The 20,198-nt window shown below is 35.5% G+C and overlaps 1 protein-coding gene across 4 annotated transcripts in view; it reads right to left on the bottom strand.

Moving 5' to 3' along the window:
• LUBEL (Linear Ubiquitin E3 ligase) overlaps nucleotides 1-20,198 on the bottom strand; it is a 104,509-nt gene that overhangs the window by 39,555 nt on the left and 44,756 nt on the right. For all 4 annotated transcript variants that reach the window (XM_083139033.1, XM_083139036.1, XM_083139034.1 and 1 more), the window contains 3 exons: nucleotides 5,971-6,112; nucleotides 4,188-4,339; nucleotides 2,516-2,665 (listed from right to left, as the gene is read on the bottom strand). In XM_083139033.1, coding sequence (XP_082995159.1) covers nucleotides 2,516-2,665; nucleotides 4,188-4,339; nucleotides 5,971-6,112 — 444 coding nt within the window. The remainder of the gene's footprint in view (nucleotides 1-2,515; nucleotides 2,666-4,187; nucleotides 4,340-5,970; nucleotides 6,113-20,198) is intronic.

Genomic DNA, 20,198 nt, shown 5'->3' with positions numbered 1-20,198 from the left:
TTCACAATGTGTTAATCTCTTTCCTGTTTATAATTTTTTTCTAAAGAATCTGCATTGAACAGGTTTTTTCCTGTAAATATGGTTGCATATATTGCAATATCGAATAGAATTTTAAAGCAATCTTACAAATATTACATTTTACGACTCTACACATATCACATGTTTTTAAACTGTAATGTTAAACATTCCACCATTTTTTCTATAATATAACAAAGTTGAAAGTCAAGCATAATGTATGAATCATAGAGGTCATGCATGTTTTTTCAGAATAAAACATATTTTCTTTTAAGGGAACAAGATGAGTGAGGTTAATAAGTTCACAACTGTTATCACTTATTATAGTATGTATAACTGTTACATGGTAAACATAAGTAAATCATTTCTACGTACATTTTTTTTTGTAAATCACAAAAATCACTACTACAATAATCAGGTGTGATTTTCAGTTCATTTGACTTGTTTTTATTGCAGTCATTTCATTGTTCCTTTGCCACTCTATATGTATAAGCACATACCCATTTACATACTAATCAAATTTATAAATATGTGTATAAGAAATGTATATATTTATTTGGAAATAGTTTTATAATCTAAATTATCTTTTGGAAAACTGTTACTTCAGTAGCATGCTCAAGGAGGGTTTGGAGATTGATGGAGAATGTACATTGCCATAATTTCCTTTAAGAAAAGGAATATCTGGTACACGTAAATATATAGCACTTGCTAATAAAAAAAAATATCTCTGTCTTATGAAATTCCCAGGCATGCTACCTGTATTTCATATACATGTATGTATGTATACAAAATGAGAAATCTATCATTCCTAATCATCACAATTATCAAAGGAAATCTGACAAGTATCAGTAGTACATAACACTTTTGTATTTTCTATTAAATACATATTAGAAGCTGTACTTTGTTATCCATTTTCAGATATATTTTTGAGAAAATTGCATATTCATGAATGTTGTTTATATTAATATTTTATATTTAACAAGTTTACGTTTTTGTGCATGAAACTGGGTTCTTATAAAATATCTATGTTACTGTATTTATCATAGTGTACCAGGTAGACTAGTAAATAATAGTTGTATTTAAAATTGTTTTGTAGTGAAAATGTAAAACAAAAATAGATGCAACATGTTGGGTTCTTTTCCCCAAAGTATCAAGAATAGTATTCACCTAAGATTGAAGTTAATATGTTAATTGACCTTTTAGAGGAGAAAAATATATTTGGCAATTTATCAATGAATTTCAGAATTTCTTGTATTGTGTTGTTATCGAGAAATTCTGAATTTCATTGCAAGTGAAAACATTTTACTTTATGTTAAAGTAACTATGTGATCATAAACTTTAAAAGAGAGTTGATGTTAAGTTTCATATTTGCTACTTGCAACAAATTTAGATATTATATATATTATATTATATAGAAACTCTTTCAATTGTTCTTTTCTTTTCTGCTGGTCTCCTCTAAAATCTTTCACCACCAGTCTCTACCCTCTGCTTATGATCTCCAACTACAAAGCAACTTTATTTTTATTGTTATGTAATCATTATCAACAATTTGTCCCATGCAAGATTGAGAATGGTTCTAGTACATTACGGGATTATTGTTATTACTTCCCAAGACTTTTTCTGAACTACAGCCTGGAATATGCCCCCCACCCCAGCCATCTGAATCATATTGATTTCCTTCACTGAGTCACTAATGCTCCTTCAATCCGAACAGAAGACTGAAGTTAGAATAGCTCATTTCTGAGGGAGAAACATAAGAAAGGAACTACTACAGGGTATTAATTCATAGTTTTGGGACTGACATCATGCCAAGCCAGTTAGGGTAATGTGCAGCATGTATTTGATCTAGGAATAGCAATTTAATAGGAGAATTGAAAAGTGACATTTTAGTTGCTTATAATTGTGTATAGTCAACAGTAGCACTTCAGAATTTTCTCTGCAGGTGCTGTCAACATGTGCAAGTAAAAATACTTTTACATTGTCTAAATTTTATGTCTTCCCAGGCCACCCTTCCCCCCCTGGGAAATGAATGTCAGCCTAAAATGAATTATTTCACACATATAATTTCATTTTGCCACAATATTTTGCATTAATTTTTGCAAAGGGCTGATAATTGCAAATAAAACTGGTACAGATATTTGCAGAAACAAGTTAACTTTAAACTAAACCATTGTTTTGGGGGAAAATTGCTTGTTTGTTTCCCTTGGATAAGAAATGCTTGTGAACACCTTTCCATCTTCCTGATTGGCATCTATTTTTGTTTCATACCAGCAGAATAGTAGCATTTTAAAGCGTTGTGAAAGAAAGAATGCAGTGTTATCATTCTTAACTATTTTGAATGTGTTGTATGATTTTGTTTAGAAAGTCAGTGGATACTTGTCAGTTTTCTTTCTTTTAGTAGTATTGTGTGTATGATTGTGAAGGTTTATATATATTTTCAACTATGGGAAGTAGGAATTGTGTAGGGAAGGAATTAACACACAGCACAATGTTTCATTACCTGTTCCTTGCGGCTCATCAACGGACTTGGTGTTCCAGATCTGTATCCACTGGAGCGCTTGTTTCTGCGAGGTGGGGGAACTGGTGCTGAAATTAGTTCACCTTTTGGTGGTAGGGGTGGCCTTATTGTCTGAAATTTTGTATCCAAGGCCTGAAACAAAAATCATACGGAAACTGAAACTGTATGTACATCAGATGGGTAATACTTTTTGTTTACATTCTGAACATCTAGCAAGCTAGCTCTCTCTCTCTCTCTCTCTCTCTCTCTCTCTCTCTCTCTCTCTCTCTCTCTCTCCCCCTCTCCTCCTCCCTCCCTCCTCATTCTTTTAGTGTCTTATTTCCATATGTTGTCAGGAATACTATGCAGTCATCTGCAAGATTCTTAATAAAGAAATCTTATTTCTAGCTAGGATGCAGGCATCATTACTGTGGGGCATCCTCCCCCAATAATTCAAACAAAATGAATTATGTAGAATACTGGTGTATTATATAACTTCCAGGACTTTTCATTTCTATGTATTATTTGGGCAGTACAAGCTTTATGTTCACATGGCAATATTAAAACATGATCTTGTAACTAGAAAGAAATAAAACTTCAGCAGTAGAGCAAGTGATAAACACTGGTATAGGCGGGGGGGGGGGGGGGTACTTATGGGCTACGGCCCATCCTGAAATTTTGAAAAAATCAAAATTTTCAAGTGAAAGGAGTCAAAAACTTAGGTAAAAACCAAAGTGGTAAATGCAAACTCCCTTTAAAATGACCCCCCATTACCACTTTTAAAAGGTATGTTAAAAATGGTAATTATGAAATATTTTATTGTGCATCCCTCTGCCCCCTAGAGCGCAGCTATGTCATAGCCATCTTTAAAATTCCAACAACTTCTGAAAAAGTATCCTGTGTACGCTAGTGGGACAAAGTAAACAAAGTTTGCAAAATTTGTTTATGTTCACTTTATACTAGGGCTGAACTGATACCAATGCCGATGTATCGAAAAGTATCAGCCGCTACTTTTTCGGCATAATTGTCCAACATGGGGTCCGCAAAAATGCAGTGCAACATTTTCACGGAGTCTTATTATATTGGAAATCATCCAAAATTTAAACTTTCTTTTTATTTTACATAAATTATGAAAGAGAAACTGTAATTTTTTATTACATAACATTTATTTTAATATTATTATGTAATTCTTGAATATTACAAATCAAATTTAATGGCAAATTCGTGCATATAATTGGTGAATATTATTTACACACCAATATTGATCGGTATTTTGAACAATTTTTAATTATTGCAATTTTCAAGTATCAGCATCGGTATCAGTGGGAATCAGTAAGAGTATCGGCAACAGTATTGGTACAAAGTGGTATCGGCTTAGCCCTACTTTATACACAGGTCGGTTAATCTGGATGACATCTGTTCTGCAGTTTAAAATGAGATCCGAACCTCTGAATTGTGTCCACTGAGAATCAAGATCAGAGGATCTAGATTACAAAGTGATAACATTGCCCATTACACTGTTGAGGAGAAACTCTACATCAGAGGTTTTTCCCCCCCACATAAATTTCACTTCCCTTTACTCATCAAACGAAGCGCATATAACTCACAATTGAAAGCCACGCAATTTACAAATGTTCTTTAACAATTATCTTTGCATTTATCTGGTATAATTTACCTTTCTTGAATGGCTCTGTCGTTTTGGATGCCTATGATACATATCGTCACAGGATAGGCAAAAAATTTGCTGCCCACATTTATCACATTTCACGGTAGGATTGGAGCATCCACAGAGATCACAGTGCCGGCCATCACCACGTTTCAATTCACCTGTTGAAAGACAAGAAGCATAAAATTTTACAAATGCTCCATATTTTTCAATGATAACATGTAAAAAATATCTGTGACAGTTCAAGAATAAAGTTAGCAGAATATCATAACTTACGTATATTTTACGGACATAATTGCTTGATATATCTTCATCCATTGTTCATTTTTCTAATTGCAAAAGAGGAAAGCATTAAGTGTGTTTGGTAAAAACCCAAATGTGCATAATTCCAATGGCTTACCTATACAATGTGCAAAGTTTGAAGGTACAAAACAAATTTAGATACAGAATTGCTGTTTCATTTCATTGTGGGTAGTAGAAGCAACATAGCATTTCATCTACTGTTGCACAACCCACTTCATACAAGGGTATCTATTTATTTATTGAAATTTCCAGTACAGCAGAAACCATTTTAAACCAGAAAGAAACAACAGTAAAACAGTACACTAGTGTTAAAACGAACACACGAAACAAGATAAAATAAAATATAAACAAATATAAACATAAGCCAAGACAGTACCAAGGTAATCAGATGATTTTCATAAAAGCATTACTTATGTACAATTTTTCCTATGTTGGTGATGAAAGATGAATATGAACTGGATATATCGATTTGGTTTGAGATGATGTTGAACTGTTTCGGTAGCCTATGAAATAGTGAACGTTTTACGAGTGAGAGTCTGGGAGTTGCAGTGTGGAAAGTTTCCTTGCTCCGTGTTTTATGTCTGGGCACTCTGAGGGAGAGTTCATGGAGTGGGATGCTGCATCTGTTCGAAAATAACAAATCCAACTTAACTCTCTACAATAGGTAGTATTCCTTCAACATTTTTTTTTTGTAGAGCACTGTGATCTGAACAATAGTGCTTGAAAATCTTCTGACCGGAGAGGCTTTGCATGATAAAAGTCCTGTCGTCAACATATCACAGAATATAATTATTACAACAAATTTCCCTTGTAAATTGAGATTTGAGTTGGAGAATCACATATTTATGTTTAAGCCTCCCTGATGGTGCAGTGGTAGCGTCGTCGCCTTGTAATCAAGGGGTCCCAGGTTCGATACCCAGTGGAAGTTCATAGTGGTTCGGATTCCACTTTAAACTGTAGGTCCAGTCCTGATTAGCCTTACTGTGCATAAAGTGGACTAAAAACACTAAATCAACCAACCAACAAACATATTTATGTTTGTGGGCCCTTGTGATGAAAGGTGATAGAAAATGTTAATCACAGATTTTTTTTACACGAGTTCATTAAAACAAGAGAGAGACTCTCACGAACACAGGAACAAAACAAATGTTTACCCAGTTACATACAAAATGGAAATATTTAACAAGTGCCTAAGCCACTTTTGAATCTGTAAAGAATACAAATGCCAAAAAAATATTTTTCTGATGAATAGAAAATTATGTAGCAAATCACACTTACATGTACAGAATGGAGTGTAAAATAGATCTTGATTACTGTATGTAAATTAGTAATGCATATCACTTGTTAAAAATTATACCAAACCAAAATATTGGTCAAGAAATTGATTTTACCAGATAAAAAGTATATATCCAATCTGCCAAAAATTTTATTTCCCACAATAAGGAAGCAAGGTAGAATTAGTACTTGCAAGCATTTTTTTTGTACTTACCTCCAACTTTCCTTGTGATGGGGGAATTAATATATTGTTGTGAGGGGAATCCAATTTCCTCATAATCAGATTCCAGAGGGGGCGGTTCTGTTGTTGGAAGAGGAGGTGGTGGTGGTGTCGACGGCCTACCACCTTTTCGAATCTGTGGCATAAGAGAGAGAAATGGTTAACAATCTCCCATTATTTCTCAGCATGCAAGTTAGTAATTCATGTTTTGTATTTGTTCAACTCCTATGGATATCATATAAAATTTTTCTTACCTCACTGCAGGTATGAGTCAGTAGATATTATTTCTCACTTTGCTAGTCTTTATTGGAGGCAATTGATTTTTTCTAATCAAAATGGGTTTAGTGATAACTCATTTGAAAGGTTTCTTAATAACAAACAACTTTTGTAGGAACAATTTCAAAATATGGGTTGCTTTATTGGATGCATGTATTCAGTTGCTGATTCATTCGTAATTCATTTTTTTCTTTCTTCTTTAAAATCTACAATAATTTTGACTTGAACTCTTCTTTATCCCTTCCATATTTTTTTACAAAATTATCGAAGTAAATTAAAGATAAACATTTAAATAATTAAATTCAATGGTGATCTATTTGTTGATAATTAATTACACTTATAAAATTGTTTAACATTGCTTATCAATTTTAAAAAAAAATAATACTTCAAATTCCAACACAGTACAGTACATAAATTCTTTTATTAAAATTGTGTATGGAAAGTTAATGCAATGAATTCAGATGAATATTATTGTGTATTATTTCTACACCCGATGGCATAGAAGTAACATCGTCACATTCTAATGTCGTCACATTCGATACCTGGTGGAGGCACATTGCATCAGGGTGCGAAATTGCTGCAGATTGGTGTAGGGAAGGAGCAGACACACACACACTATTTAAATACCTCTGTGGCTGTTCATATGTGCATTCAGCTACTTCTCAACGTAGTTCCCATATTGTTGAGACACTTGTCGTAGCGGTAGATGAGCTTTTGTAGACCCTCATCAAAGAAATCTGCTGCCAGGTCAGACAGCCAATCCGTCACGGTCTGTTTGGCTTCATCGGCGCTGTTGAATCGCTTCCCAGATAGGAAAGTCTTTAAGTTGAGGAATAGGTGATAATAGGTGACATACCCTTGATTACACATTTGGGATATAGATCAGCATAATTGAGTTTCAAATATATATTACATCCACTGGATTACATATATGGGATGCATATCAGATTAATTAAGGTTTCATACATATTGATATATATATATATTGTGTCCAATTGTTAATGTACATGGGTGAGACAGAGAAAGTAGTTTTAGATATGCTGTAGAAATTCTTCTATGCTGTAGGGTGATGTTTCTAAGAGATAGTTTTATATTTTATTTTTGAATAGCTTAAGATTTATTTCCTCCTTTTTTTCACATGGAAGTTTATTGTATAGTAGTATTCCTGTGTTTCTGGCACTCCTTTTGTATAGGTTCAGTCTGTGGTTGTCTATGTGTATATTTGCCTCTGTTCTTGTGTTATGATTATATGTATATTACTATTTTTATTGAGTTTTTTTATGTTGTGCTTTACAAATAGGAGGCATTTTAATATACACTGGTCGACAATTGCTAAGGAACAAACACGTTTTGACCAATAACTTTTGACTACGTGATCAGGGTGCAACAAGTGAACAATATATAAGTACAGATATCAGTTAAGGTTTATTGAGAAAAGATGATGAGGATTCCCAACCAACCAAAGAAACAGGACATCATAAAGCCAAACCAGCATAAGCAAAACAAAGTGAGGAAAGCACATGGATCACAATTTGGCATGTGTAGAGTGAGTCCAGAGGAAATCAGTATGGTGTGTGGCCACCGCAGACAGCACAGCAAGCTGCACACCTGTTCGGCATGCTGTCAATGAGAGCGTTCGTGAGCGCGAGGGGTATATTGTCCCATTCTTCCTGAAGTGCAGTTTTTAGCTCTTGGAGGGTCTGGGGTGGGGGATTCCTTTGTGCAACCTGCCTTCCGAGAGCATACCATGCATGTTGGATGGGATTGACATCTGGTGAATATGCAGGCCAGTCCATGTGGGTGATGTTTTCTCTTTCCAGTGTCTCTGTCACTTGGACAGTTCTGTGTGGATGTGCATTATCATCCATGTAAAGAAAGTCAGGGTCCACTGCACCCCGAAAAAAACGAACATAACCTTCCAGGATCTCGGTAGAAAACCGTATTCCAGTAACGGATCCTGCGGTGAAGATGTGCAGTGGTGTTTTCCCATTTTTCATTATGCCCGCCCCCCCCCCCCCCATACCATGACTCCAGGTCCCCCACACCTGTCACGTTCACAGATGTACTGTGCATGATATCATGTTCCACGTTCTCTCCACACCATTTGATGTCCAGAATCACTTGTCACACAGTACCACGATTCATTTAAGAACATCACATTTGCTCATTTGTCTTGGTCCCAGTTATGATGCTGCACACACCAGTGTAATCTGGCACGACGGTGAGCTGGTTTTAATGGCACACACTTAACTGGCTTCCGGGCATACAAGCCACCACTATTCAGTCGTCGTGTAATGGTTTTTGGGGACACCTGAAGCACCGACAAGGTCTTGACCAATTTGGGCTGGAGTGGCAGATCGATTCAGTTTTGCCACCTGGACGATGTACCGGTCCTGGCGAGCAGTTGTACTTGTACACCTTCCACGACCTCCACCATGCATACGCAAAGCTGTTCCTCTGGTACGAGTAGCTTTCTGAAGTCGGGAAATGACACTTTTCGATACCCCCATCACACGTGCCACTTCAGTGCCACTTCGCCCTGACTCCAGCTGACCAACCACTCTGCCTCGTTCGTAATCACTTAAATGAACTCTTCTCGCCATCTTTCTACATGCTTCTTCTGTTGCACACCAGTATTTCACTGCCAACGGCCTCTACCGTGTTTTGTCTCCCGTGGGTACCACCTCCTGCCACAGCACTGCAGTCTTTTCCTGATAACGATGCTCCAAGCGCACACGTTCCTTTCTGAATGGGCGCAATGATTCCTTGCTGCCCTCTACTGGTCCCTTTCTGGCAACAAACTGACACGGAGTTGTGTATGAAAAAGATATGGGTCAATATGTGTTTGTTCCTTAGCAATTGTCGACCAGTGTATATAGGGATGGTACTGTGAGTATTGAAAGTTTGGTGAACAGATTTTTACAAGATGTTTGTGGAGCCTCTTCGACCATAGTTCTGATGATTCTTTTTTGTAGAGTGAAAACCTTCGACAGTTTTGTTGAGTTCCTCGATAGCAATATGCCATACCTTAGTCGAGATTCTACACGTGAAAAATAGAGGATTTTTACCATTTTTAAGTTAGAGATACTTCTCATTTTCCGAATTGCATAATGTAAAGTGGCTAGATGTTTACATAGATTTTCAATATGATGACCAAAAGACATGTTTTCATCAAAATGTATGCCTAGAAATTTTATTGTTGTGGTTTTTTGTATGATTTTTGAGTCTATTTCGAGTGTTGGGCAATCTTTGTTTTTCTGTTGTGTCATGTGGAAGGCCATGTTGCTAGTTTTTGTTGGATTTAGTATTAGTCTGTTTTCCTTTCACCATCCATTTAATTTTTTTAAAGTGTTATTTGAATTTTGCTGAAGAGAGTTCGTTTTACAATCTACAATACTTAGGGAGGTGTCATCTGCATAGAGTAGTGTAGTTGATGCAGGCACAGCAGATGGGAGATCATTTATATATAGCAGAAACAACAGGGGACCTAGTACACTTCCTTGGGGCACACCAAGATTATTTGTATTGGTATTCGAAATGTGCCTGGTAATGTTGCCATAGGTTATCTTCATGTGATATTTCTACAATTTGCTTTCTGTTTGTCATGTAAGATTTAAACCAACGTAGAGGAATTCCTCTAATCCCATATCTTTCTAGTTTTTTAAAGAGTATATCATGGTCTATGATATCAAAAGCTTTACTTAAGTCACAGAAAATTGTTGTGTTTAATAGTTTCCTTTCCATGTGGAGAAGTATATTTTCTGTGAATTCATGAAGTGCTGAAGTTGTACTTTGTCTCAGAAAACCATGTTGGGTTGGTGTTATAGTTTGGCATGTGTTACAAAGATTTCTTAGTCGTTTCTCAACTGCATGCTCGATTATTTTAGAGAACACTGACAGTAGTGCAATTGGTCTGTAGTTAATTACCAAATTTTCTTGCCTCTTCGAGACGTCTGATCACTCTCGCTTATCTGACGTCATCAGCTGTTCAGAACGGCTCTGAAATTTTGTTGGATACCTGACTCGCTTTTTCCTTTCTTTCTCCCCTCTCGCCCTATTTTTAGCGTATCCGACTTCGACTTGACTTTAATATCTCCAACTGATTTTTTTATATGATTGATATTTCACCATCTCCTCCACCAGGCCCGTACCCAGGATTTTTTTGAGGGGGGCAGACCCATAGGCAAATTTTAAATAACTTTTCTCTCATATTATACACTGTATGATATATATATATATATCATAGGCATGCTCATGGGGGCCAAGGGGGGTGGGGCAGTTGCCTCCCTAATCACGGACGTTTGCAGATTTTTTTCCACAAAGGGACAAGCAAGGTAATTTTCCATGGGGCATATTACCCCGATAATAGTGTTGCCCCCTCGCAAAACACCACTTGAATTGAAATTATCGCATAATAATTAATGTAAATTACTATGACTGAAATCAAATTATACATGTAAAATATATACTTTTAGGTTGACATTAATTTTCGAAGGGAGAGGGGTGGTCATTCTTGCCTCTCCTTCCAGACGTTCCATGCCCCTATATTATTATACTTTCACTGAGCAATTGCCCACTCGACTTCAAATTTTATACAAATAAAAATTCATTTCGTAAAATTTTCTTGTGCGCTTCACTCGCAATGTCTCCTTTCCTTACAGTCTCGTCAAGTTCAGAACAGTAGTAGCTAGGGGGCTGCGAGAGTTGTCCCTCTACGCCGAACGATCTGAATGAGAAAAATTGTAAAAGAGAATGCCATGGCATCCCATGAGATTTTTTGCTTGCTATTAAATCAATACTGTTTTCAATTTATATAAATTTGGATCAAAAAATGTTCTTGCTCGCTTCGCTCGCAGTTTCTTTCTTTTCTGTAATGCATTGTGAATTACCAGAGGAACAAGTAAGAACAACTAAGTACTTCAGACAGTTGCTGCTATAACAGTTTGGTTTGGAGGAAAAGGAGCGCGCACATTCCAAAGACAATTTGTATCATTTTTGCATTTGGTTTGTTATGGGGCAGATGAATTGATTATGTAATGTATTTAAATAATATGTTATACATTCCCCCCCCCACACACACATATACACCCATCAATGCCATAAAACTAAAAGAGTGAGATAAAATGAGATTTCTCTTTCCCCACTGAACTTTCATCAAGGCTTTTGCCCCCGTAATCAGAGGGTCTGATACGGGTAAACTACATGTGTGCATAATGCAAACAATTAAAATTTCCTACGAAAAGCAACATTATGTGTGTGAGGTTGATAAATGAGGGTTCACACCCACTTTGCAAAAGTCCCTGACTTTTCTAGGTATTTTACGTAACTGTGTAATGATTTAATATGCTAAAAATAAGAGTTACGCTTCAACTTTGTAAGTTAATCAAATGAATCACGTTTGTTGATCTTTTTTTTAAATAAATTAAAAATAAAATGAAAGAACCTTTTTATAAGCAATATTACTTAAAAAGGAAGATTGTGGGACGATAAAATGAAACGTGTTTCCGGTTACAAATTCTGTCAAGCAAAAATCATTTAATCCCCTGACTTTTCGAGGTTTTGAAAGCTTTTTTACATAAAATCATTTGTTTCCAATGACCTCAGTTCTAGCCTTGTTTTTCTGACTCCTCCAGTTGTGACTTTGGAGTCAGTGCGAACCCTGTAAATAAATTTTCTGAAGCAAATGGCTAAGTGAATTCACCCTGGTAGTGTGTCTGCTGGCATAATATTGTTTCTATGGTGTATTTTCGCTTTTAGAATCTTATTCGACAGTAAAAATAAATGCCAGTGGCAACCAAGAAGCTATTAAATGGGGTTGCATCCATGTGGGATAGAAAATGCCGTTATGAACGGCTCGTAGCATCGAATTTTTGGCCTTGATGTCTTCTGCACACTGTGGAAGTTGTCTGTTGTATGGTCACATCACAGTGTGTGTATGTTCAAGACAATTACAAGTCAGTGGCGGCTGGCCAAGTGCAACAAGTGCAGATGTTTTCACCTAATTTTCAAATTAATATTGACATTTTTCATTTGCTTGTTAAATTAAACTATTTCTCAGCAGAACGCACACGATAATACTCAAATAATACGCCGCTCGGCGCTACGCATGTGAAGAGTTCGTCCTAGCATAAACAAACCAAGAGCAGACGCCGCCAGCTTGCGGAAGACTTTAGCCGGTTGTCATGGCAACGGTGACGTCACCTAGCGTTGGAATTGAACGGGTGTCGCCATCTAGGTGCATCAGTTCTCTCGTCGACAGAAAACATTGCATCCACTGGTTGTGGCAAAATCGTTCCGTTCTCGCGAGATCTTGTTCCGCGTGTGTGTTTCGCGTTTCCTATCGTGTGTTGTATTCATGTGTTGAACTGTGGTTTGTACAATGAACCCAGTAAATGACTTAGTGTGCAATTTGTTGCCATGGGTGTCCGGTAGGGGGGGCCGTGCCCCCCCCTGGAAAATGAAAGTCAACCAAAAATTATGTATTTCACATAAAATTTCATTTTAGCCAAAATAATATGTGTTAATTATTTCATGAACACCATAAATTCAAATTTAAGCAATGTTTTTTTAGGGAACAACACTCTTTTGGGGGAAAATGTAACTTGTTTGCCCCCCCTGGACAAAATACCTCCCTTGCCCCTCCCTGGAAAAAATCCTGCGGACGTCCATGTTTGTTGCAGACACCATTTTCCAGATGGACGGATGAAGACAGAAGAGACGTCGTTTTAAATTGTGGGGGGTTCACTGACACTTACTATTTGTTTTTCATTGCCTATAAATGTACTTCTTCACCTGTTGTTTTAGGCACGAGCCGCTACGTAGAAAAGAAGAGAAATTACACTTAAAACAAATTCCGATTGACAGAATTTCTTAAATAATAATGTACTTAATTTCTTGAGTGTTTTGGATAAATAACAATATATTTTAAAAGTACTTCAGACAATTGTTTGCCCCAAAAATCTAGCAACAATTCTGCTGTGAAGTGGATTATCCTATTTACATAATATTAATTAACCCTAAGCCATTGAGTGGCAGAATGGACATTAGTTGCAGAAAAACCCTGATCAGTGGTGGCGAAAAGGGATCACAGATCTTGCGGTGCGGGTGGAGAACTAAATGCCCCTTATATGGTTGCTTTTGTATTGCAGTCATTGAGGAACCTTTCTTCCATAATGTAAAGAGTATAGAAAATTTCCCTCTATTCTAATTATGTGAAATATTTGTGACACTGTAATGGAAGAAACCATTCAATAATCAAGGGTTTCCTATTTGTCGAGTGTCAAACAACTGTTTTTGACTAATAAAAAGTTTAGACAATTTTAATAATGTACACAGTATTCTACAGAAAGTCATACATAACCAGTACAATGTCTGTAGTGGCGCAAGAGTCTTTCTTTCCTTAGCTATAGCAAGTAGTGTCCGAGCCGAGGCGAAATGGTCGGGACATGGATTAAAATGTACTGTCCCGACTAAATCGGAACGTCTGATAGCTCTTTGCATCAATGGTCATAAAACTAATTATCCCAATATTGCAGACTGCAGACTTCTATAATCAACCATCAACCTAATTTTTGTAGGTTTTTATACGTTCAAATTAAAAAATTTCATGGCTCGGGATGGGGGCATAGCCCCCTGCCCCCTTGGGTACGGGCCTGCCCTCGCATTCCCATAGTTCAATAAAATATCGAGTTCATGATGTAAATGAGAGAGTGTGACGTATTTCTACCAACGAATGAACGCGCGTACGCAGGTTATAGAACGCGTCTTGATATGAAGCCAATATGGGTTGCAGCAAGGTGAAGTTTAGGTTGAGGGAGGAATTTGAGAAGAATTGGTTTTTCATGGTGGTATCGCTTGGATTCTGTGTGAATAGCGTGTTGAATTGTTTGTTTTTCTAGTTTGAGATCTAATTAATTGAAGTTTGATTTGAGAATAATAGTTCTAGAGTTACAAGATTAAATCTCTCTATACATTTTACATTTGATATGTGAAAGAGAAAAGCGAAATAAAAACGCTTGTGATTTCCCAAGATGGCTCAGGATGTGAAGATTAATGAAGAAAATTTAATTCAAGCAATCCAGAGTGATATGAATGTGGTTGTACCTGAACAGTTAGCGGAAATGGAAGTTAGTGATAAGACTTCTTTCAAAAGAGGTCGATCTAATGAAGAATGCACGGAACCTGAAGTGGAGAAAAACCCCAAAAATCCGAAAGTAAGTGCAAGTACAAAGGTTGGTGTTGCTAAATATAGAAATGAGGCATATGATATGTCATTATATTATGAAGGACATCAAGGCCCATATATCGTGTTGGTGGACAGTACATTACCTGGATCACAGAGCCTGAATACGGTAAAATTAGGTTATAATTTGTGTAAGGAGAAGGTTGATGTTGAATTCGTTAAACAAAGTGGTTTGAAGCAGGCAAAATTGTCATTTCGCACAGCATATGATGCAAATAAATTTGCTAAAAATGAATTCATCAAGGAAAAATACCATTTAGAAGCCAGAATTCCTAAAGGTCTTTTAGTGAGAGAAGGATTAATATATGGTGTACCTACCGACATCCCAGTAGACGAGATAATCGAAGACATTAGAGCTGAAGTTCCAATAATAGATGTAATAAGGATGAAGAAAACTTTTTTCAATGAAGAGGGGGAAGTAAGACAAGAACCTACCAAACTGATTAGTGTAACATTCCAATCTCAACAGTTACCAAAAGAAGTGAAGTTGTGGAGACAAATATTTGAAGTGAAGCCAAAAGTAAGATCTGTGATTTTATGCAAGAAATGTTTCCGTTTCTCACACTCACAAACACAGTGTAAATCCTCTCCCGTGTGTTATAGATGCGGTCAAGCGGAACATGGAATCTGCAATGCCAGTCCTAAATGTATTAATTGCAAGGGAAACCACTTATCTACCGATAAGTCTTGTGTAAGATGGGAGCAAGAGAGAGAAATACAAAGGCTGATTGCTTATAACAACATCTCCTATCAAGATGCAAAGAAACAAGTACTTTTTGGAATTGATCCACGAAATGAACGGCGAACATATGCGACCTCTGCTAAAGACTTTCCTAAATTGCTAGAGATAAGAAAGGAATCAATAAACAAGGAAAGCCCTTGCACATCAGAAAATTCTACTACAAACAGATTTAATTCTGTTACAGATTGGGAAAATAGAAGAAATGACACATATCTAAGTAACCTCTGTTGGAAGAAAGTGCCACCAGAATCTGACCGGTCTTATGAAAGTTTTAAAAAACAACACGGGGAAAATTTTAGACTGCATTCTGCTTCACAATTGAGGAAAACAATTAAACCTGTTTTGATAAAGGACAAAAATAAACACAAGGATCCACCAATTGCGTTAACATCATCAGCAGTGGCTAATTCAAGTGAACCTGTGAGCACGACGTGTTCCTCTAAGGAACAGGATAGAAAATCAGATTCGATTGGACGCCGGACAACAGCAGAGAGTCCTTCTCAGAAAGAATCGCTAGTAAATCTGCTACATCTAATAGCAGAACTAACCACAACAATTTCAGTGAGTGATGATTTATTATATATTAGGAAAATAATATTAAAATGTAACGAAATTTCTGTACAAATTTTAAAACTAATTCAAGACTTACAAGATTTCGGGGACACCCCCTAATTTAAAACAACAATGTGTTGCCAGCAAAGAAAAATCTTGCCATTAATAATACAATGGAATTTAAGATCCTTCTCTGCAAGGAAACTTCAATTAATTAAATTAATAGATGAGTGTCACCCGTTAATTATTTGCGTTAGTGAGGTATGGGGTTTAAAATCAGAAAATATTCATATTGCTCACTATCATACTATATTAAATGATTATAATGTGGGATATAAGGGTGTGGGAATTTTTGTTCATGAAAGTGTACCATTTCAACAAATTCAGTTTAATTCAACACATGATTTATTTTCCAAATATAATGTAGAAGTGGTCGGTATAAAAATGCAGTTAAACAACTTACTTTATAATATTATTAGTTTGTATATTCCATCTCATTACACTTCTCAACAAATACAGAGCTCTCATCTAAATTCTCTTTTGTCTGGCTTTCAACATCCCTTTATCATAACAGGAGATTTTAATTGTCATAATACATTGTGGGGTGATCATAGAATTGATACTTTGGGAAAGACAGTTGAAGATTGGATGGATTATAATAACTTGACAGTTATAAATGATGGATCTCCAACACATGTACCACCAAATGGAAACAATATGTCCTCAATTGATCTAACTTTAATATCTGATAATCAGTGTTTTGAATTTGTATGGGAAATAGACTTTGATTTACGAACTAGTGATCATTTTCCATGTTTCATCACGCTAACATCATCTCAAAACTTCCCAAAATTAATAAAACATAAAACAATTCGTAAGTGGAGCGTAAAGAGGGCAGATTGGATGAAATATAATTCAGTTTTAGACTTAAAATTTTCAGCTAAAGAATATCAAAACCAATATACTGTACAATATGAAAAATTTGTGGATATAATATCTCAAGTTATGGATTATGCCTGTCCGCGACTGAAACCGCAATATGATCGAAATTTTCCTAAAATAGATTGGTGGAATGAAGAATGTTTTCAAGCAAAAAGGAAGCGAATACAAGCATTGAAACAATTTGTAAGTGCTCCTTCACCTGCAACTTTGATAAATTTAAAACGAGCTACTGCAAAATCTAGAAAAGTATACATAAAGGCTAAGAGATTTTCATGGCAAAAATATTGCGAAGAAATAAACCCTAAAACAAAATTAGATGTTATATGGCGCAAGTTCAGATCACTTAGAAAAGCACATGTAAGTCGGACTTTACCTTTGTCCACTGAATGGAAAACTGAATTTATTAATAAAGTAATTCCTACACCCTTTACATCAGCCTGCGAACCTCCTAATATATTCTACACGTTCTCATCTACATCAAAATACTCAAAGGGGTTCAATTCCTCTATCACTGTAAATGAAATTCATGAAATTCTTCAAGGGTCTAAAGATTCTGCTCCTGGCATTGATGGAATTACGTATTCTATGGTACGAAATCTTCCACAGAATGCACTAAGCATTTTATGTAAAATTTACAATCAAATATTCCTATCGGGTAAAATTCCTGTTGCATGGACCTCTCAAATTATTATGCCAATTCTAAAACCAGGAAAAAACCCTTCCTTGGGTCAGTCATATCGCCCAATAGCTCTTAGTTCCGTATTGGCAAAAATTTTCGAGAAGCTTTTATTAAAAAGATTAGAGTGGTTTATGGAAGGTCAAAAGGTATTTTCTCCCAGACAAATGGGATTTCGTAAAGGTTATGGAACCCAGGATGCATTAGTAACATTATCTTCTCATATTTATAGCGTTATTAACAAAAAACAATCAGTACTTTCAGCCTTTATTGATATTCAAAGTGCATATGACAACGTAGATATTACTGTTCTATTGAGACAACTACAATTACTAAAAGTGCCACATTGTATACTCATATTGACATGGAAATTGTTATCTAAAAGACAACTTTATTTTCATTTTGGTTCAGAAATGATAGGTCCAATATATATTGGACAAGGACTACCACAGGGAAGTCCTCTTAGCCCATTATTATTTAATGTTTATTTATCAGATATTAAAACAATAATAGATTCCCCATTTCAGTTTCTACAATATGCTGATGATGTATGTATATATTTAGACTCAAACAATCACTTGAAAGATTTTTCAATGTTTGAAGATAAATTAATAGAATTTAACCAATGGTTGAAGCAGAAAAAATTATCAATATCTTTAGAAAAGTCCAAAATAGTAGTATTTAAACATAAGGGTCTTCAAAATATTTTCAACATTATTCATAGGAGATTACAAATTCCAATTGTTTCACAAGTAAAATATCTAGGTGTATACTTTGATGCATCATTATCATGGCAGTATCAAATAAATATGATGAAAAATAGATCCGATAAAATATTTCATTTATTTAAAGCTATGGCGAATACCAAATGGGGAGCACATCCTACCAGCATGCTTATGTTTTATAAGAATTATTATCGAGCAGTATTAGATTATGGATTAATGGTCTTGTGTAATCTTCCAGTAACAAAACTTTCTCCACTAGAAGTCCAGCAACGAAAAATTCTAAAAAGATGTTTGGGATTAATGAACAGTACTCCTAATGTAGTGGTATATATGGAGTCAGTAGAATGTTCGGTTTCTGTGAGGATAAAGTTAATTGCTATAAAAATGTTATTTAAAATTCAACATTCACCATGGCATCCTTTCAATGATGTGTTATTAAATCTTTTAGAGCTGCATGATTCAGGAATAACCAATGATAAATCAGCTACGCTTTGGGTACAACTATTTAGTAAATATCATCATGAATGTAGTCAAGTACTTATAGCAAGAACATTGCCAGTATACTCGTTAGAATTTCCCACACAACCAATTCAAAATATATATTTCCCGAAATATAATCATTCAGCTGAGTTTAGAGAATCTTGGGAAGACTTTTATCATATATATACAGATGGGTCTAAAACTGAAAGTGGAGTAGGAGCAGCTCTTTATGATACTGAAAGAAATATATCAAAAATGTTTAGGTTACCAGTGGAGGCATCCATATTTACAGCAGAAATATATGCGGTATATCAAGCTTTGATTTATATTGGTACAGTTCCTGAACAGAAATTTCTATTACTAATTGATTCACAAAGTGTTTTACAAGCAATACAATCTAATTATAAAAATTTATTTAAAATATCACCATATGTCATCAATTGTATTCGTGCAACAAATAGCTTAATTAGCAATGGAAAGGTAGTTCATTATGTGTGGGTAAAATCACACATTAATATTTACGGAAATGAACAAGCAGACAGATATGCAAAACAAGCTGCTCAGATGAATGAAACAATCCAGTTACCATTGCATTACACAGATCTTCTGCCGAGGGTTAGGAAGAAAATTTTTGAAGAATGGAACTTATGGTGTAATAATGCATTAGAAAGCGTTGGTGAAAGTTATCGTCCTTATGTTGATTACACTAGAAAAAAACCTTGGTTTTATAATTGTAAAGGTTCAAGAAATGCAATTGTTTTAATAAATAGACTAAGAAGTGGTCACGCGAGAACATATCATCATTTATTTAAAATACACATTTTAAAATCTCCGAATTGTGATTGTGGTGATTTAAGGGGTGATGCTCATCATATTATTTTGGAATGTCCAATTCACTCAGAGAGAAGAAAGACTTTATACAAAACATTGTCAAAAATTAATGTTCCTTTCCCTATTAATATGACTTCAATGTTGTATGCTCCAGATATTAGAATTGGATATGTTATACTTGCTTTTTTGAGAAAAGCTGATATAAAATTATAATATACTTCTGTTACTGACTGACTTAATGTAGTTACATAAAATTGTATTTAAGAGCGTTTATGAACTTTGTGTGTAAAAAATTTATATTAAAAATGTATATTATGTACTTATAATGTATGCTGGGCATAAACAGCCATCTGTAAAGCTGTAAGTCCAATAAATATTTGTTGAGTTGTTGTTGAGTTAGGTTGAGGGAAGACAAGACAGTGCATCGCAAAAATATCAGTTACAATGGCCGGAAACTACATAGAACAGAAGGCATGTCAGGTTGACGGGACACATTTCGAAATAAACGGATAAAAGAAATTAGTTCGCCAACAGAAGAGCAGAAACGAAGTATAAAGTATGTCAAGGAGTTGAATGCAAGTTGTAATTGAAACATCTAATTGAGAGGTTTGTAAAGATAGTCTAGTACTACTTCTATAATATTTTAAAGTGTAGATGAGTTACATTTCCTAATTAAGGATGCAATGCAGCATTGACGCACATTCCTTAAGAAACGTGTAAGCCTCGTGCTTCGTTTTCGGTCGTGCTGAGAAGCAA

This window comes from Lepisma saccharinum, chromosome 17 (genome assembly GCF_977018435.1).
Source record: "Lepisma saccharinum chromosome 17, izLepSacc3.1, whole genome shotgun sequence".
NCBI classification, from domain to species: domain Eukaryota; kingdom Metazoa; phylum Arthropoda; class Insecta; order Zygentoma; family Lepismatidae; genus Lepisma; species Lepisma saccharinum.
Note: the sequence above shows the minus strand (reverse complement) of the source record. Positions and strands in the feature narration are given on the sequence as shown.